This window comes from Mercenaria mercenaria, chromosome 18, assembly GCF_021730395.1.
Source record: "Mercenaria mercenaria strain notata chromosome 18, MADL_Memer_1, whole genome shotgun sequence".
Classification (NCBI taxonomy): domain Eukaryota; kingdom Metazoa; phylum Mollusca; class Bivalvia; order Venerida; family Veneridae; genus Mercenaria; species Mercenaria mercenaria.
Window position 1 is genome coordinate 24204113 of NC_069378.1, and position 21490 is coordinate 24225602.

General features: G+C 35.9%; 2 protein-coding genes across 2 annotated transcripts in view; one reads left to right on the forward strand and one right to left on the reverse strand.

Annotated features, from left to right (window-relative positions):
* Positions 1-20112, reverse strand: part of LOC128550517 (solute carrier family 15 member 2-like) — a 70085-nt gene extending 49973 nt beyond the window's left edge. Inside the window, exons 1-2 of the mRNA XM_053529723.1 lie at positions 19960-20112; positions 1470-1615 (exon numbers count right to left, since the gene is read on the reverse strand). Of these exons, the coding sequence (XP_053385698.1) occupies positions 1470-1518 (49 nt within the window). The 5' untranslated portion in view covers positions 1519-1615; positions 19960-20112. The remainder of the gene's footprint in view (positions 1-1469; positions 1616-19959) is intronic.
* On the forward strand, positions 2816-13263 carry LOC123536047 (uncharacterized). Its single transcript, XM_053529724.1, has 5 exons — positions 2816-4289; positions 6384-6527; positions 7827-7971; positions 12691-12862; positions 13135-13263. The coding sequence occupies exons 1-5, from the start codon at positions 2816-2818 to the stop codon at positions 13261-13263; spliced, it is 2064 nt and encodes a 687-aa protein (XP_053385699.1).
* Positions 20113-21490: the final 1378 nt, after the last annotated feature.

The following is a 21490-nucleotide window of genomic DNA, read 5'->3' on the forward strand; positions in this document are numbered from 1 at the left end:
GCTTCAAAATAAGAGTTGCTTTTGCAGGAGTCATCATATTATTATTAAATGCATACTTTTGTCGGCTTTTTATTTCGATTGTACTAGAAAATCTTGTAAGAAAAGATAAAAAAGTCCGAACATCACGATCGCGAAAACATGTGACAAATATGAAAAAATGAAAGCAAACATTTAAAATTCTTGATAAAATACCCGTTTTAAATTTCATCTTTTCACCAGAACTATTCCATACTTATAATATCTGATTATTTAAAACATTTATATTTTATTTTGCCCTAGCAAAATACCTCGGCAAAGATAATAAATTTGCGTAACGGCCGACCAGCTTATTTAGTCGAATCAAGCACACAAAATAATTACGTTAAATTGGCAACACATATTACACAATACAGCATAAGCTGTTACCGCTAACTAACAAGAGGTACAAACACGATAATCTGACGCTGCATTGTTTATATATCAATCAACTATTACAAACTGATGATAACCATGTGTCAGTCGGCGTGTGGCGTGATTGACAGTAGCTAATTAACATACGACGCTCCGCCTACTGCCATACTTATGCTGGTGTCGACAAACAGTATTGAAGTTCACTGGGATTTTGATTGACAAGCGGCAGAGCTTTCAAACTCGTTACGCATCAAAGAGTATTACCGCGAGACAAGCAGACGCACACGGCATATTATGTGCGGGTCAGATACGAGTTTTTATTGATTTTCGCGGGTCAAAACCGGAACCTCGGGTCCACTGAACGCTCTAACATTTTTCTACTATTTCTAAAGGTTTTCACACCCATTGGAAATTGTGAAAGACCGTCTGCAATTGTAAACGGGTCCGATATTCGGTACTACTTATATAAAGAAAAAATCGCTTGGAGTAATCTCCCTTGCTTTGTTTACGATTTCGGAGGGGGGAAATTTCGGACTGCGGTAGGGGAAATCCTTGCCTGTGGGGGAAATCCTCGGCTGGGGGACGAGGCCGATATTCAGCTTCTGCTATAGAATAAAAAAAGACCTGCCGGTGTAACTTAAGTCTGGTTAATTTTCTTTGGGGCAGGAGGACTGAAAAATTCATGCAAAATCGCTTTTCCATTCGTTGCAGTCGCCATTTTGCTACAAAGATGGTGCAATTATCACGACACGTTATTTTTTCAAATCCCTCGCAGTGATCTCCCCTGAAGGTATGTTTATCTACCGTGCAAGACCGGCACACTAGCGATCGTTTTCGGGTTTGTTAGATTTTCTGGCGCGCCAAAGGCCCACCAACGCGATTTTTTGTGCGCCATTCATATTTTTTTCGCGCCAATGGCGCAAAAACACAGCCTCAGCAGAACTCTGGGGTCGCTAAAAAGCCCTACAGAGCTTATGTTAATTGTTTCACAAAGCAATGGTAAATAAAATTTACCTTTACCTTTCTGGCCACTGTTAAAGTACATTTTGGGTATAAAAAGCTTGGGTCTGAAAACTTACGTGAAGAGTTATATCCATCAGTTTTAACTGTTCCATATCCAGCCTCCATCTTCCTGAACAGTCCACTCGTCTTCAAATTAGGGTGTATCACAGAAGGAATGTTATGATCTGTTTCTAATCCTCAAGGGTTGACCATGTTAATCATCCTATACAAAGAAAAAATGCAAGCTGTAGACACATATTCATGTTACTCCAGTGCCTACAATATCAAACAAGAGCCGCCGGTATCTAATGACAGCATGTTCGACATTTGAAGCCCTTCAACCCGATAGTATACACTGAAGAAAGAAATTGTGGTCTAAACTTACCTTAATACATCAAGTACTGTGCATACTACTAAATTAATTTAATAATATGTGGACATTAAACACACTGTCAATTTGTAACCAGATACTTGTTATTTCTCATTTTCTTCATGCAAAGCATGTATAATTACCATCATGGAAATACAAAAGGATACAGTTATTTCGTGGTGCGTATTTAAAAATAAACCTATCAATTTTACATGACTGAGGTAGAAATTTAACAGTGTAAGCGGAAAACATGCTGACATCGTACATAGAGTTTAAAAGTGTTTTGCCTACAAAACAGAGATTTTCTCATTAGTAGGACATATAATGCTTGTATTTGGAATGAGCTTTCCAGACATGTAATTTTTAGTGGGAAAAAATTGGGTTTAAATATGTATTTGAAGCCTCCAAAGTTATTGCGTCGCTGGTTAATATATACACACAGAAGACCTTAAGTTTAACACGCACAATATCTAGAGTAACTTCCAATGCAAACAGATCTCTTGGTTTCATTAAAAGAAATATCTAGAGTAACTTCCAAATTCCAATGCAAACAGATCGCTTGGTTTCATTAAAAGAAATGTAACAGAGAACCTCAGAAATTTTGGAAAATAATTAATAGCAACAGAAAAGGGGCAGATAAATCAATAGTTCAACCGATTAAGAGAAATGATGGTAAAATAGCAATTACAGAAAAGGAAATTATAGAAGAATTTCTGGAATATTATGGGAAAGAGATCCTTGAAGTGGAAACAAAGGAAAAAGATTGGTTCGAAGAAGTGGAGAATAAAGTGAAAGAGGAAGTTGAATTACAGAAGAACGAGATGTCGCATTTTACAGAGGATGAATACGAAAACCAAGACATTTTTGAACAAGAGGTAAAACTTGCGGTTGAATGTGCAAAATCTAACACTGCACCAAGTCCAGATGAAAAGATTTTTATAGTTTATTAAAAATGGTGGAAAGAATTTGCTTACAGCTCTATGCAAACTTTTTCAAAAATGCTGGGAAACAGGAGAAATTCCTCAAGCTTTCAAGACAGACCCTAAACTAATAATGCCAAAGCTTGGTAAAGATGATTATAACATAGTGCGGGCATACAGACCAATAACTTTAGAAAGTGTGATAGGCAAGATTTTTGAAAGAGTGATAGCAAATAGGCTGAGATGGAAATGTGAAGCAGAAGAAATTTTTGCAGGAAGTCAGGAAGCATATAGGAAAAACAGGTCATGCATAAACGCAGTTGGCAGAATGGTTCAGAACCTGCAGTTAGAAAAAGCAGACAATAAGGTATCAGTAGTGGCTGTCCTAGACTATGAATCATGCTTTGAAAGAGTATGGAGGTCAGGTCTTCTATTTAAAGCTAGAGAAAAAGGAATTAAAGGTAGGCTATGGTTATACTTATACAACTACCTGTGTAACAGAAAATTCTACATTACTGTAAATGGTGAAAAGTCAAGAGATTGTGTATCAAAAGTGGGAATTCCTCAAGGATCAGTTTTATCACCATTTCTCTGCAACATATATACAAGTGATGCCATGACAAATGTGACAAGTAAGCACACCGAATTTGCCGATGACAGTTCAATGTGGGAATCGGGGCTGGACATCAAAGAGGTGATACAAAAATTGAATAAAGACATAGACACATTAGTTAATATATGGTGCACAAGGTGGAATATGGGAATAGCAGCGGAAAAAACTGAGGTAATGATCATTAAACCAAACGAAAGATATGACATAGGGGATGAAAGAGTCATGTTGAAAAATGAAACTATCAAAGTTGTTAGACAGAAAAAAGTATTAGGTATAATTATTGATGATGAACTAAGCTTCTATGTACATGTTGATAACAGAACAAGATCTGGTTTCAAAGCTCTCAGGTCAATAAGTCACTTTGGTAATGATAAGAGAGGATGCGATCAGGAAATCTTCATGAGACTGTACAAAACATTAGTTCTTCCAGTGATGGATTATGGTATGCCAGTGGTAGCATCTGCAACAGATTATGCTGAAAAGGAATTTGGAAAAGTACAGAGAAAGGCACTACTGACAGCAACAGGGTGTATGTCTTCTACAGCAACAGATCAGCTAGAAGTGATGACAGGTACTCTGCCCATATCCCTACACTTAAAGTGCAAAAATGCAGAAGAGCTGATTAGATTCTACAGCAAAGTGGAAGAAAACCCAATCAAACAAGACCTGCAGGCATGGATGACAGACAGAGCTAAGACTAACAATTGCATGTATAAACTCCTAATAAGTCATTTCAATGAGGTTAAGGGTAAAACAGAGTTAGAACATGTAGAAACAGACTTCAAGTATAGCAAGGAAGGAGGGCTAGAATTATGTAGAAAGGTCAGTTACATCAAAAATGAAGAAGAACATCTGAATAACAAAGACCAGCAAGTAGAGAACATAATTGAAATAATCAGTAAATTAACAGACAGAGAAATCAGCATGTTCACAGACGGGTCTACGTTGGGAAATCCAGGACCAACAGGAGCAGGAGCATGCATCTATTTGAAAGGTACAAACTCAGATCCAGTCCAACTAAAACGCCCAGTAAGTCCAAACAGCAACAACTATGTAGGAGAGTTAAATGGAATTCATCTGGCTTTATCATTTTTAGAGGAAAAAAACATCAAACAAAAAAATATTCACTTGTTTGTAGACTGTCAGCCAGCAATTAAAACCATTTTTTCAAACACAATACCAGAGTCCAACATAGCATTAACAATAGAAACAAGAAAAATATTACAAAGCCTAGAGAACAAGAATAACAAGATTCAAATACACTGGACACCAGGACATAACAAGAGGACCATGATGGTCCTGAATCGCTCACCTATCCCCACAAGACCCAGTGTTGAACTGAGTATGACGTCGTTATTTCTATTATTTGACATAGTGACCTAGTTTTTGAGCACATGTGACCTAGATATCATCAAGATAAAAAATTCTGACCAATTTTCATGAAGATCCATTGAAAAATATGGCCTCTAGAGAGGTCACAAGCTTTTTCTATTATTTGACCTAATGACCTAGTTTTTGAAGGCACGTGACCCACTTTTAAACTTGACCTAGATATCATCAAGATGAACATTCTCACCAATTTTCAAGAAGATCTCATGAAAAATATGGCCTCTAGAGAGGTCACAAGGTTTTTCTATTTTTCGACCTACTGGCCTAGTTTTTGACCGCACATGACCCAGTAACGAACCTGACCAAGATATCACCAAGCTGAATATTCTCACCAGTTTTCATGAAGATCCATTGAGAAATATGGCCTCTAGAGAGGTCACAAGGTTTTTCTATTTTTAGACCTACTGACCTAGTTTTTGACCCCACGTGACCCAGTTTCGAACCTGACCTAGATATCATCAAGGTGAACATTCTGACCAATATTCATGAAGATCTCATGAAAAATATGGCCTCTAGAGAGGTCACAAGGTTTTTCTATTTTTAGATCTACTGACCTAGTTTTTAACCCCACGTGACCCAGTTTCGAACTTGATCTAGATATCATCAAGGTAAACATTCTGACCAATTTTCCTGAAGATCCATTGAAAAATATGGCCTCTAGAGAGGTCACAAGGTTTTTCTATTTTTAGACCTACTGACCTAGTTTTTGACCGCATGTGACCCAGTTTCGAACTTGACCTAGATATCATCAAGGTGAACATTCTGACCAATTTTCATGAAGATCCATTGAGAAATATGGCCTCTAGAGAGGTCACAAGGTTTTTCTATTTTTAGACCTACTGACCTAGTTTTTGATCCAACATGACCCAGTATTGAACTTGACCTAGATATCATTAAGGTGAACATTCTGACCAACATTCATGAAGATCTCATGAAAAATATGGCCTCTAGAGAGGTCACAAGGTTTTTCTATTTTTAGATCTACTGACCTAGTTTTTACCCCACGTGACCCAGTTTCGAACTTGACCTAGATATCATCAAGGTGAACATTCTGACCAATTTTCATTAAGATCCATTGAGAAATATGGCCTCTAGAGAGGTCAAAAGGTTTTTCTATTTTTAGACCTAATGACCTAGTTTTTGACCCCACCTGACCCAGTTTCGAACTTGACCTAGATATCATCAAGGTGAACATTCTAAACAATATTCATGAAGATCTCATGAAAAATATGGCCTCTAGAGAGGTCACAAGGTTTTTCTATTTTTAGACCTACTGACCTAGTTTTTGACCCCACGTGACCCAGTTTCGAACTTGACCTAGATATCATCAAGGTGAACATTCTGACCAATTTTCATGAAGATCTTGTGAAATATATGGCCTCTAGAGAGGTCACAAGGTTTTTCTATTTTTAGACCTACTGACCTAGTTTTTGATGGCACGTGACCCAGTTTCGAACTTGACCTAGATATCATCAAGGTGAACATTCTGACCAACTTTCATAAAGATCCCATGAAAAATGTGACCTCTAGAGTGGTCACAAGCAAAAGTTTACGGACGGACGGACGCACGCACGCACGCACGCACGCACGCACGGACGGACGGACGGACGACGGACGACGGACGCCGCGCGATCACAAAAGCTCACCTTGTCACTTTGTGACAGGTGAGCTAAAAATATAGAGGGAAATGAAATTGCAGACAAGCTAGCAAAGGAGGCAGCAAGTGAAATGATAGGAAAGCAAGAGAATGAAAACACTAGGAAAGTAGATAAGAAAGAATTAGCAAAAGACTTAAGGTCAAATGTGAAGCAAAAATGGCAGAGAAGATATGAAAACACAGAAGGTAATGAAAGATTTATGGAGATTTTTCCAACAGTACAGCCAAGAAAACCTTATAATTCTGAAAGAAGGCTAGAATGTATTATAAATCAGCTTATAACAGGACACTCCCATCTGAATAGTCAGGGGTCGCGCTGTCGGTCGCCAATGGCGCCAAATGCGCCGATTTACAAATTCTGGCGCTAGTTTGGATCAGTTGGCGAAAGTTTCTGGCGACAACAAAGCAAAGATCGGGCCGAGACATTTTTTTAATGACACCAAGGATCATCCTACCTAGTCGCTGTGAAGTTAATTATCGCCTGCGGGCGTATCCGAATCGCCGAGTTGTAATCTGTTTGTTTAATTAATTAATGTTGTAAAACTGATGTCAATTATCGATAAATCCCTGGTTAACTCCGCCTACTTGCCTGTCAAACTTCAACCAATCGTAGCGTTATTTATCAATATTGCAAGCCGCCGCCATTTTAAAAATTTTCAATCGGCGTGAAAAGCCGATAATTTTATCGAGTGCAGACTAAAACCTTCTTCAGCATGATCTTAATGTATCAGTCTTACGTTATTTCTTGATTTTATTATAAAATTGTCTCCAAATTTATTTCAATCACGGCCAATTTCTATAAATGAATTGCCCGGGAACCAATTCCGCGGACGTCTGAACAGCCGTATAAATACATGTAATTTGTAAAAATATTGAGAAGTTTGGTTTTGTTTTCGAAAAATTAATAAATAAATCGAGTAAAACTATAAATCTGAACAAGTTGATGCAAGAATCGGGCATTTTTAAAGCAAAAGAATCGAAACATGCACGAAAACTTCCACGGCGTTCGATCGTACACCTGATCAATTTACGAGTTTCGGACGCGAAAATTTCGGATGAAAATTTAAAGGGGACTTTTTTTTATAGCGCAGTTTGTACTTTATTTAGAAATGATTAAAAAAATTTGTGAGACACTCGTTTTACTAAAATGTTCTTTAAACTTTGCTTTTTATTCTATTTGTTTTGTTACTTTTGTAGTTTTGAAATTGAACTGAAATAAATGAAGTTGAATTTTAGTATTTGTTTTCGTTCTTGTAGTTTATAATTCAGGTAAAATCTCTTGGCACTGGCACCAATGTTGGCTCCAGTGGCTCCTCTTTGGCTCCAACTTTTGCCAAATGGCGAAAGTGTTGGCGACAGCTAGCTAAGAAATATCCAGAGCCACCCCTGATAGTCATATGTCGAAAATATTACAGGATGTTCAAGAGACATGTCCAAATTGTGACAAAGTAGAGACAACCAGACACTTCATATTTGAATGTTCAGAATATGAAACACAGAGAAAGAAACTAGAAACAGAAGTTGAAGAGGCTTCAAACAGACACAGTGAACCGGTGGCAGACATAAACCTGAAAGTTCTGACAGGCAATGTAGAGGGGAGGAGGGAGTTTGGGGCAGAAATTCAGAAGCTGTTTCAGCAATTTATTAAAGACACCAGAAGATTTTAAAAATTAAAGCGACCAACTTCACACAGTGACTTATTAAGTGTTAAGTATACTTAGAGAATAATTTCCACAAAGTGAAAAATATACACCCAGAGACTATTGTCAGCTGTATAATGACATAAAGGAAAAACAACAACAAGTAACAACGAAAAATAAAAAAGTCAGAGAACTAGCATACAAGCCCACAGGTTGAATATGGGTCAACTATCTGGAGTCCCTATGCTAAATCTAACATTTACAAGGTAGAAATGGTCCAGAGACATGCAGTACGATGGGTAAAGAGGGACTACTCCCCTCTCTCAAGTGTAACAGCAATGCAGGAAGACCTGGGCTGGCATTCCCTTGAACATCACAGACTAGACTGCAGGCTCATCATGTTTTAAAAAATATACCATAACCTAGTTGCAGTTAATCTCCCGCCATATATCTAAGTCCCTAATAGGTTAACAAGACATAGATCTATGCCACTGGCACTAGAGTCGCAAATTTAGCTTTGAGTGGCCTATTTTCATAAATATGTGCATTATTTTTCAATTTATAAAGAAATATAAAAGAAATGGTGCCTTCTTATATATTACGTCCCACCCTCTGTTCTTATATTAAAACATGGTAATGAACGGAATCCGACATCGCTCCGTTTCGCCGGTCATAACTTTCCATAGAAATAAGTAGGGGTGGGCGATATACCGCGGTAGACCGGTTATTGCGATGTTTTTTCCGACGATACGATATTGCGATATGATTTTCCAATACCGGTTATTTTATAACATTAAGTAACACTAACGTAAACCAAGAAGATTCACAAAAAAAAATCCTTTTCTTGCCGGCACGATTCAACTTTGTTTTCATATTCTCTTTTCATTTCCGGTGCAGGTAGCAGACTGGTTTACAGCTATTTTACGGAACCAATTCCACATAATAAAACCAATAAGAACATTTAGATAAATATAATTTTGTATTTGTCAGCGACTCATTAGTAATTTTTCTATCAACTAGAATTTATTATTCATACAACAGCTATACCACTTTCCTCGTTTATAATCGGTGAATTGAGCAACCTGTGTTATATGATTGTATCCGTAAACCGAATGTAGTGCCGCACAATAAACTAAACAATATTTTAACGCAGTCTACTTTCGCTTTTGAATATCCGGTAATCGGCGTCATAGCAACTCCCCATAATCTAGTTAAAACTTTTATTTTTTTGTTTACTGGTATTTTTATTTATCGAGAAGGTCAAGCAAACACTCGTGTTGTTGATACTCATTTTTAATTGAATAAATTTGAAAAAAAAAAACAGTATGATTCGTCATGTTTTTGTTCATTAAATAACTGGTACAATATATTGCAATATATTGCAATATCCACATACAATATTGCAATATATCGCAATACCAATTTTCGTGGCAATACCCACCCCTAGAAATAAGCTATCGCTGATATTCATGTACTGATCGGAAGGTCTTACATTTATTTAACAATGACAACAAGAAATTCCCACCAAAATACGCTATTTTTGCAGAAATCAAGCGAATTTTATCGCTTTCGGAATTATTTACACCTCGATAACCCATCAACTTCCGCTTTTACCCAGTGCGAGCGATCTCATTGGACGGAACAAAAAGAGTCAAATGGCGCAATATTTGAATGTAAAAAATCCAAAGAAACCAGAACAGGATATTTTTCTGTATAACTCCTTCTGGAAAAAGTCATGAATGAGAAAATATCCAGAACGATTTGTCCAACAGAAATAGTATAGCGGTATCCTGCTTTTATGAATAAAATAAGATAATTTTTCAATTGTATTTGCCCAATCAATTACATCTTAGTACCATGGCAAATGAAATTGAAAAATTATCTTATTTTATTCATAAAAGCAGGATACCGCTATACTATTTCTGTTGGACAAATCGTTCTGGATATTTTCTCATTCATGACTTTTTCCAGAAGGAGTTATACAGAAAAATATTCTGTACTGGTTTGTTTGGATTTTTTACATTCAAATATCGCGCCATTTGACTCTTTTTGTTCGTCCAATGAGATCGCTCGCACTGGGTAAAAGCGGAAGTTGATGGGTTATCGAGGTGTAAATAATTCCGAAAGCGATAAAATTCGCTTGATTTCTGCAAAAATAGCGTACTTTGGTGGGGATTTCTTGTTGTCATTGTTAAATAAATGTAAGACCTTCCGATCAGTACATGAATATCAGCGATAGCTTATTTCTATGGAAAGTTATGACCGGCGAAACGGAGCGATGTCAGATTCTGTTCATTTAGCATGAACCAACAAGGGAAGTCACTCGTGATGTCATATCTGCGCACTAACCAAAAAGTGGTTCCAAATTATCCTTCTTTACATGGGTCTGAATTACGCATGATAGCTCTTTTATGATTGGTTTAAGCAAGTCAAGTTATCCAATGAAATTAGTCAATACATAAATCTTCCTGAACATTCCTTTCCATACCATGTGCGAATGATTTTTATGAAAGAAAACGAAAATTGAAAAATTCATTTGAAGGAAAGAACTGTTTCTACGGAATGTTCAAGCTCGAAAACAAGGTAACAGTGTTGCCAAATCATTTATCTATTGATATATGTGAAGAAAATGACCGATGGTTTGCGTAAAACATGTATTTTTTGATGGAATTTATGTCAACCCTGCGAAGTTCCGAGCGATGACGGAAATCACCGATTGTGAAAGATCGTAAAACAAGATGGCAGCCCCCATGGATTCAATGTTTTGGGTTGATTAATGTACATTGGCGACTGATTTCGATGCAGATTAACACTATAAGCCTGGAATATGTATTGCTTATTATAATATAATAGTTATGACATCGTTCGCCCAGACGTACGTCTGTCAGTTATCCCAATCTGGATTGGTATTGAATTGTGATTTTTTTTTTCAGAAAAAAAAATAGAATTTTACTTTTTAAAAAGAAATACAGATTAATTTCAAATAGGACTATGATTATGAATATGATGCCCCAGCTAGGCAAAGAAAATTATTACATTATTATTAATATTAAGGAATGTAGTGCTCTCATTTTTTAAATTTTTGTGACACACAAATTGTGTGTGCGTGTGTGTGTGTGTGTCACTGTGTATGGCCAAAACATACTATGGGATTTTTTGGTTTTTGGCAGTGTCTAGGTAGACCTTTAGTCTACGTAGCCGGTTCCGCTCTATATATACATATCGTATATGAACAAGTAAGTCAAGGTAGCCGGCTTTATAAAGTGTATTATTAAGGATAATTATATTACCCTTACAGAAGAAAAAGGCCTGCTGCGTACTCTTGCTGTGTACATACAGCGTATATGATGCGTACATGATGTGTACTGAAATCAATAGTACGCAGGATATACACCGCACATACACCGATAGTACGTTTGTAGTACACTTTTGACATGCAAATGAGCTCTGCCGCGTACTACTTGCTGCGTACATGCTGTGGACTACATAGTACACAGGATGTACGCTGGAGGAATTTAGTATGCGAGAAATAGTACGCAGCATGTACGCGGCACATACACTTTTCACATGCAAATGAGCCTGCGGTGTACTACCCCTGCGGCGTACATGCTATGTACTCCTGCGGCGTACATGCTGTGTACTCCTGCGGCGTACATGCTGTGTACTCCTGGCCCAAGTCCTGCGGCGTACATGCTGTGTACTCCTGCTGCATACATGCTGTGTACTCTTGTGGCGAAACTGCTGTGATAATGTAAATTCCTTACCCCACCAACTTTCGTATGCAAATGCTCATCATTTGGACAGAAAAAAACAGAAAAAAGATAAGTGACATGCATCAATAAGTATTTACCCTTACCAAAATAATGTAGATTGATGTTATCAAATAAATTAGTATGCTTTTCTTCATCCACTTTTCAATGAAATAAATCAATTTTTGTAGCATGTAATTTGGTAAACATTTGAAGAAAATGGCGTAACTGCATCAAGGGGAAACAACTTTAATGCAACTAAATATAAGTGTTATGATTTATTATAGACGATGTGTGCGTAGTATGTATTTATTTTGATTAAAATCCATCTGAGAACAATCTAGGACTGGAATTATATAAGCATTTATACACTTTTACGTCCGTAAAAAGTAGCACACCAAAAAATTTTGGATTGATCTTTTCCAATGGGGCAAGCGCAATTAGCCAAAAACGTTCTGAAAATATACGAGCGGCAAATCCGATAAACAACTTTTTAATTTGGTGAGGCCTTAATGAGTTAATATAATGAGCATTAAAGCCTTTATAAAACATGATAGAGTGGTGTTTTGCTTAAGAGTATTCAAATAACAGTGAGAGCTATTAATTAAATAAATTACATTTCATGTGATTTATTATTTCTTGTCTGTGTTTAACTTGTTTATTTCGCTGTATTTACGCATTCATATCATATCGGCCAACATTTTCTTAAGTTAAAGTACTTGATACATATTTGAGATACCGTTATTCATTCTTAACACAATCGGCTACCTAGCCACTGTAGTGCTCTCATTTTTTGGTGACACACACATTGTGTCTGTGTGTTTTTTTTTTGTATTGTTTTTTTACAACTGAATGACATCTGAGATAATATATTTTTATTTTGAGTTTTAAGCAAGAGACATCAATGTAACATTGTCAATATTTTATTGAAGTATATAGGGAATATTTAACTTGTTTCAGATTAATGTCATCACAAAATCTGTTTGATTCTAGCGATTCAGATGTTGAAACGCAGCCCCCTTCAGACTCAGTTGTAATAATTTCAAACGAAGACGGTAATCATAGTGAAGGCGGGGAATTAACATTTGCATCAGTAAGAGCTAGGTATGATTATGAGGACATAAATGTAGAGGTATTTACCTGTTGTTATTTTTTAACCTTTTGTGTTCAATATTTATGATGGTTGTCATTTCAATAATCACTTAGTTGAATTACTGTCTATTTAGCTGCCATTCATGTCAAATCTCATGCTGAAAATGCAGTTAAGTTTGCATGTCAAAATAAAAAAGGAAGAAATTGCGATAAAATATCATTGTTCATTAAAGGATCTTTCTCACACATGCCAAATGCTTTTCTTTTTAGTTCATTTTTTTAAATAGTAGTAGTTAATCATTAACTTTACAGTCAAATATACAAACGCCTGGTTCTTCTGCTGCGGATACCAGTGATACTGTTTCACGCAAGCCTGAAAGTTCTGGGAGTTTGGACTTTGGCAGTTTTGATAATTGTAAGCCACCAGCTAAAGCTTATTAACCAGACGCAATCGAAAAAGAAAGAGAGAGGAATTAGCCGCCCCTTCAAAAACACCGCACCCTGTGGCGCAGGTACAGCCTATAATATTTACTGCAATATTTTTTTTTTGGTGGGTGGGGGGGGGAAGTGTTTGAAAAGTGTGAATTCAGTGAATTATAAACGTTCTTTGAACTGTTCTACACTGCTCATGAGTTATGTGTCTTCTTTCAGACGTCATTACCTGGAACGTCACAAAGATATAAACCTCGACATCAGAGAAGTGCAAGCTGGCCGAGTGCTGCTATAGGTACCTCCAGTAAGGTATGTAGCAGTAATTTTATATATATTTTTGATAATCCTAAGAAATTATAAATGCAGAGTATAATAATTTCAAAATTTGGCAAACAACTGGAATAACAGCTGACAGGGTACAAAACGGTTTCTTATTTCGATTTTAAAATATTTGACTGCACAGTTGACTGTTAGCTGTAGTGTACATAAACAGCTAATGAGAAAAAGCATATTTAATGAATTCAGAGAAAATACATGACATTGTGCTGTCTTTAGAAATAGTTTATATTTCAATTGCTCTAATTTAGTAAAATTGATAATAATATTTTGATTTTAAAAAAAACTGAATAGGCCAATTTACTGGAGGTAAGGAAAGTTGACGCTTGCACTCAAACGATTAGTACGGGGGAGATTTTAATTAAAAATATATTTCCACAGTAATATCTTGAAACATTTAAACCTTCAAAAATGGATAAGGCACGAAAGAAACTAGAAAATGAACTTGACATAGACTTTGAAAAAATTATGACCAATGAATATATTATTGAAATATATACTAAAGTAACCAATAGTGCTGTCTGTTCTTTGAAAGATTTGGCTAAAGCGACAGATAGTGACAGTGATCGTTTAAGAACTAAAGTATTTCACTTAAAAAAAGAAAGCAAAAGGTTGAGAGGTAGAGCCAAGAAGGAGTTTTTAGAATCTACTTTTGAATTGCCACGCTATATAGATACAGTTAGGCCATCAACTTTCAGTGCATTGCAAAGTGCTGTTGAACATACAAAAGCAGAAACTCTGTCAGTCGAGGTGAATAATTTGAAACAAGAAATTGGCAGAATACAGATGTCAAAAGATGTTTTAAGAAGGGAAAATGAGAAATTAAAGACTGACAGAAAGAGTTTGATGAGGCAGAATAAAAGACTCACATTTGTGTTGCAGAATAAAAGGAAGAAATATAACATTCTGCGTTCGAAACAAAAACATTTAGCGTTGAAGGCTAGTAATAATAGGGTTACAAAATATAAGAAAAACATTGGGGATCTGCAGAAGAATGTACGTGCATTACAAAAAAAATGTAAAAACTTTAAACAAAAATGTTACAGAAGCAGAGAAAGAAAAGACTGATCTTAAACAAAAGCTCGAAGAGAGTAGAAAGTTAGAGAGTGAAATAGATGACTTAAAGTTAGATAATAATTCTTTAATGACTGAAAACAAGGAACTGAAGGAAAGTTTGTCATATACTGAGAACCTATTACAAGATGAAGAATCTGATGTCATAATTACAACAGATCAGGAGAAAAATGCATTTTCTACAAATACATCACTTTGTGTTATGAATTTGCTGTCTGAGGGTGTAGGTGTGCATCATGTTAATAAAGTGATGACTCATGTAGCTAGCCTTTGTGGAAAAAAACTGTCCAAGCTTCCGTCAGTTTCAACAATTAATAGAATTGGGGATCAGAGAGTTAGTTTATCATACAAGCATATTTCTGAGGACCTCACACCCGAAGTGGATACAACACTTCAGTCAGACGAAACAAGGAAGCATGGGGACATATATGAGGTTTATTCAGTACGGGATGAACAGCAGAAGGAATGGGTCCTTGGTCTTCGAGATATGTCAGATAAGAGCTCAGCAACCTGCCTGGATACACTTATAAGTCTATTATTGCTGACATTAGTAAGTGTACACATTCTCAGGTTGGAAATCAAATTTTAACCAACATAAAAAACACAATGTCAGACAGGGCCGCCACTGAAAAGAAGTTCCATAGTTTATTCCAGTCATACAGAGAAGAACTGTTACCTACTATTTATAGTAACTGGGATGAATTGTCAGAAGTGGAACAAGAAACTCTATCGAGATTGAATAATTTTTACTGTGGATTGCATATACTTGTTAACTTTGCTGAAGTTTCAGATGGGGTTATTAAACTTTTTGGCGCAAGTACAAAAGAGGGACTACTTGGAGCTGAAGCTAGCACAGAGACTTCAACATTCACAAAGAAGGACGAAAGTGGTGCAGTAAGGCTAGTACGGACAGCTAGCAAATGTCTTGCCAGGGGAGGGGATGAAAAAAGTGGGTGCTATGTGGATTTTAAAACTTTTCTGCAGGAAAAATACTCAAAGAAGTCAACAAAGGGTTCCCACCTACTTGTTCCATTCAGAGGAAACCGCTTCAATATTTTGTTTTATAATTCTGAGGTGATTTTCTATTTGGCTGAGGACATAAAAGAATTCTTTGAAAAAGCGAACAAACCAACAAATCGTCTACAGAAAGCAGTGGCATATGATATAAATGAAATCAAGTACTTATCAATTGTAAAGGCCTTAGGACTATGTTCAAAATTAGTGACTGGACCATTTTGGCGAGCTCTTGAGAGCAAAGATTGTTCACTGGAGACAGCTAACAAAGTCTACCAGCAACTGTACTATTTCCTTGAAACTAGTAAAGATGACTGCACCGAAGTGTTATGTGGAACCAGTGCGCCATTTCCAGACGTAATAAAACATGATGCAATTTATGAAAGATTGACAACACAGGACACCTTTGATAGTGAAACTTGTGCAATTTTGCAGCAGATATTTAACTCCTGGTATACACTGCTCATAAAAGCAGCAAGTGACCATTTACCTGGAGGTGCTTTTGCAGATATCGAGAAAAAACCAACCTTGGCTGCAGAAACCAAGTCTGTACCCACACACAATAAATTTCCGGAAAGAGTTTTTGCTCTTTTAGATGCACTTACTCGATTTCGGCCTGTTGCTTCCACTTTGTGTAATGAAGGATATATTATGTTTTCACTGAATAAGACTGGAGAGTGGCTGAACTCCCTTTCAATTGAGAAAAGAGAAACATTCTTAGACCAGTGCAGGAAAGAAGGACAAGAGGCACGCCAGAAATACAAAGAACGACTTAGTGACATCCAAGCAAGACGCGTTGAGACTTTGAAAGAGAAAAGAAAACAGATAGAGAAGAAAGAAGCTGATCAGTATAAGCAAAGAGAACAATTGACAGATGATATTTTATACTATGGTTTATGGCAATACCAAGAAACAGTGGATCAGAATTTGAAAGGAATTGAATCAAATGTAGAAAAGAAAAAAGCTCTTAAAGCACAGCTGCAGTTCAGAAAGATCGTCCTTGGTCAAAAGGCAGACAAAACATTATTTCAGTTATCTGAAAAGGGTAAGCAGTACAGTCTAGAAAAATTGACTGAGAATGTTAAATCATTAGTTAAACAGGCTATGGATAGTTCGTCTGCAGACAGAGGCTCAGGCAGCACACTATTTATAGGGAAAAGAATTCGACATTTCCAAATAGATCAAGGTATTAGGGTCCCATATTTAGGCCGGGTGATATCTACTGTGCCTGGATATCCACAATGGTTTAATGTGATATACGATACTGATCCAGCAGTTTATGTATACAAACTATCAGAAGATTATGCTGCTGGAGACTTGGAAATAATTCCTGAAGGTAGCAAACGTCAACTTTTGAAAGTTTCTGAGTTAAATGTTCAGTTGATGTTATTTAGACAACTACCCCAGTATCTTGTTTAAGTCCAGTGTGTAAAATTCCATATATAAATTCTGGGAAAATTAATTATTTGTTGTATGAAATCATTTTGGAGACAAATATAGTTTTTGTTTAACAAGATACTGTGATTTCTTGTTTTTCACTTCAGCAGTTGCAGGTCAACCATCAGCCAATTTAAGAATAGTCCTTTAGCTTTACCAGCAATGTTGCTATTTATTGCATGAATCTTAGTTAAAGTTACTTTTTATTGCATGAATCTTTTCAAATCTTTCATATAAGTGGGCAGACAGAAGACAAGATCTTAGTTTCCATTCTAGTGTTATTTCTAGAGCGACGCAGCGGGGCGCTCCGCCCTGCCCTTTTTAATTGCCGCCACGCTGCCCTTATAATGTGCCATCCTGCCTTTGATCTGCTGCTAAATCCCGCCCTTTATCCTGTAGACATGCCTCGCTGATTTTTTTTATCAGCAAATTACGTCACGGCGAGTGCACACAGGTAACGAGAATCAATGAGGTGTTATGATTAATTGATAAAGTATTGATTATGTGTACTGTCAAAAAAGCGCCAATTAATAAATTATCCGTAAGCGACCAGCTGATTACCGAGCACGTGAAAAGCGCCCTGTAAAATTTCTTCATGTAAGCTTTAAATTAAACCATTGTTTAGTATAATAAGAATATATCTTTGCAGTCTAATCCTACCTTCATTTTTACTAGAGAATCCACAAATTTCAATGAATTTCGAAAGCAAAAATAATTTAAAGATATCCGTTCACGAGTCTAACTACACCCGATGTCGTATGCAAACAACAGCAACAACATGCAAATTTTCAATTATTTCTTCAAAAAAGCTGAATATCACTGTTATATTTTATGATAAGTATCATCATAATTTGAGGAATTATCTCTGGTTTACCTTAGTGAGTCAAGTAAACTGAACAAAAACCACTTTCACATGTCATTCCGAAAGTGTACCAGTATCCGGATAGTACATTTTGGATACATTTTTTACAAACTTTTATAGCACTTTTCTGTTAATGAAATATTGATGAAAGACCTAATTAATATGACATAAATTTTGATACATATTAGTTTACAGTGTGACCTGAAACTGACCTTTTTATTATGTTGTAACATATGATCTTGGCTTAAAGCTTATTAGACACATATAACATATAAAAACCCTCCACTATATCATAATTATCCATATGAATAAGTTGACATCCTTGGTAACATTTTTTTGAGAAAAAAGCTTCAATGAATGGTTTGACAAAAAATATAAAGTAATGTTAAACCCTTTGTAAACTCTGTTACTGGTTTTGGGAACATATCTTTTACCACTTTATTCTGTGATTCGGAAGTATGTGCACAAAAATCATAAGTGTAATAAATACATAACTATAAACATCTAGAAATGTAACTACTGCTGCGGTAACTTTCCAGTTTAAAACGGCACTATGCCCCTTTTTGACAGCACCCTGCCCCTTTTAGACAGCACCCTGCCCTTTTTGAGCTCTAGAAATAACACTACATTCAATGCATGAAGTATTTGCTATATAGATCAGTGAGCAGACAGATGACAGTTTTACCCAGTAGTTCCTTGCTTAATGTTATTATTTCAGCTACTATAACCGCCCAAACTGACTCCTTGCTTCTTAAAATTGTTAGACCTAAAATAATTGTTTCTTTTCAGGTAACCTGACTTTCTGTCTTAATCTTTTGCTTTTTTTTTTGCATAGTTAAAATTATAATTTTTACTAAAGGACTGAACAGATGCATTATTTTAATATAATTTATCATTATTCTGTAAAAGTTGCATGTCAGTTTCATTTTCTTAAAAGCACAATTACTTTCATAAGAATTATGTTAACTAAAAGTAAATCCTCAAAACTAATCCAGCTGAGGTTTTGTCTGACATGTGTATGTACCTTGGTGTCAGATGAACAGACTGAATAAAACCCATGCTACAAAATCTTTATTTTGACTGCATTCTTTTGCTTTATTTCCTGCTTATATTGAATTGTGTCAGTTTCGTGACTATTTAGAGCAATACATTTGACAAAAATAAATATTCTCAACAGTCTTGCATTATGTTGTCTGTTTCAAACTTATTATCTTCTTCAGCTGTTGATTTCAGAGCTTGTAGAAAAGTCTAAATCACAGAGAAGTCAGCCCTCAGAGGAGACAGATAAACCAAAAGACAAGTCAGAAAAGCCCCAAGAGCAAACAGAAAATCAGCCAAAAAGGAAGAGACAGAAAAAATCAAAGTGTTAGAAAGTTAGTGCTTTTAATTACTAAAAAAAGCATATTTTCGCTTGCATACATAATAAACAAAAAAAAATTAAAAATCATTCTTGATATATCTTATGGTCATAATTGTTTTTTTTTATTTAGCTAAGAATGTATATTACCCAGAAAAAGCAAAAGATTTGTAAATGTATTGCAAAATTGTCTCATGATATCCATCTTGGAACCACTTTTTTGTCAGAAAAAATGACCATTTCTTAAAAGTCTGTCACCCAGAAATACTGAAAAAATCATTAAAAATTGAATTTTCACAATATTCCATTGAAACAAAAAGTATATGTCTTCTCAAACCTTAAATATTATGCCTGCAAGTTATTAGATTCATTCCTCAAATTCTAAAAAATCATTGGTTCATGCTAGTTCATTACCATGTTTTAATATAAGAACAGAGGGTGGGACGTAATATATAAGAAGGCACCATTTCTTTATAAATTGAAAAATAATGCACATATTTATGAAAATAGGCCACTAAAAGCTAAATTTGCGGTTCTAGTGCCAGTGCTTGATACCCTTGCTTTAGTTTAGTATTGGCTAAGATGTCAATCGATCGTACTTAAATTTTAAAGTAAAAAGACCTGCCTTGTTGATAAAAGTCCCTTTCAAAGTTTCATAAATTTATCTGTTTTGAAACTGTTGTAAAACTTTGAAAACTTTTTGACGTTTCCATATTCTTTATATCCTCAGTTCGTCTGCCAGCCATAAAGTAGACGCTTGAATAATTTTCAACGGTGATAAAAGTCTACACCATACAGTACACTTTCTTGCTAAATTCCGTTAGAGATACGGTAAGTACGTTATAGTGACTGTATTCAAATTATCCTGGCACAACCAGTTTCCGACCGCTTTAAATACACGTTTTCTGTCCAGTTTTGTTTACTTGAAAGTCCAACTCTGGTTTATTGCCTCACACTTTCTATCAGCATAAATGCTATAAAAGCATACCATTTAAGTTTCAAGTTTCTTACTGAATCTGTGGCATGATCTCTAATTTTAAAAGTCGTCAGTAGGAAGTCATGCCGGAAATTTACAACTTAAATCAGACCTTGTGTGGTATTTTCGCTCTAACAAAAAGAAACAGCTCTAAACTTTTACTGTAGTTTCATTTCACCATGGCAAACATGTAGTACACTCACAAATCAGGTCTGGTAACAAACATCAAAAACAACATATGGCAGATCAGTAAACTGTAGGTACACTTGCCTGAATTGGCAACTAAACTATAAGGGGTAGGGTAAAGTAAATGGCAGGCAATAGTAAGTGCATTATCTAAAGAAATATATCATGTGCACTTGCAATAACTCGAGAGAACCTAGGTTTCACATCTGCTATGGGGCCTCCGTGGCCGAGTGGTTAAGGTCGCTGACTTCTAATCACTTGCCCTTCATCAATGTGGGTTCGAGCCTCACTCGGGTCATTGAATTCTTCATGTGAGGAAGCCATCCAGCTAGCTTACGGAATGTCGATGGTTCTACCCAGGTGCCCGCTCGTAAAGAAATAATGCACGGAGGGGCACCTGGGGTCTTCCTTCACCATCAAAAGTAGAAAGTCACCATATGACCTGAATTGTGTCGGTGCGACGTTAATCCCAACAAATAAATAAATTCACATCTGCTACATTGATAACTGTCGAAGATGATAATGTATTACTTTATTGCTAAGCTTTTGAATCTCCGAATATGAAGAAAATTGTTGTTGGGACAGGCATCAGAATTGCATTGGTATAATAATTTTGTATGGTATCCTTCACAATTTTGGTAGGAAACATAATTATTGGTTAAAGGTCCATAATGCTTTAAATTTTTATCTTAAAAATAGATGAAACAGCTACAAATAGATGCTATGCGTACTTAAGTGGCTAGAAAAGCACTTCTTTTATTATTGCACATGAACTGCTATAGTTAGAGCCATAAAGGGAGGTAATAACAAGATATATCTTTAAAAAAGATGTTCGGCGAATTGTAATAAGGAAAGAAGTTTATGAAATTTTCATCTAACATTCATCTTTCATCTAACATTTTTCAAATTGCAAAACGAAATACCGCACTTTAACAATTTAAATGGTTCTCTTTTGTTTTTTCACAAAGGTTTCGTAGGGTTGCAATTTTGTTTC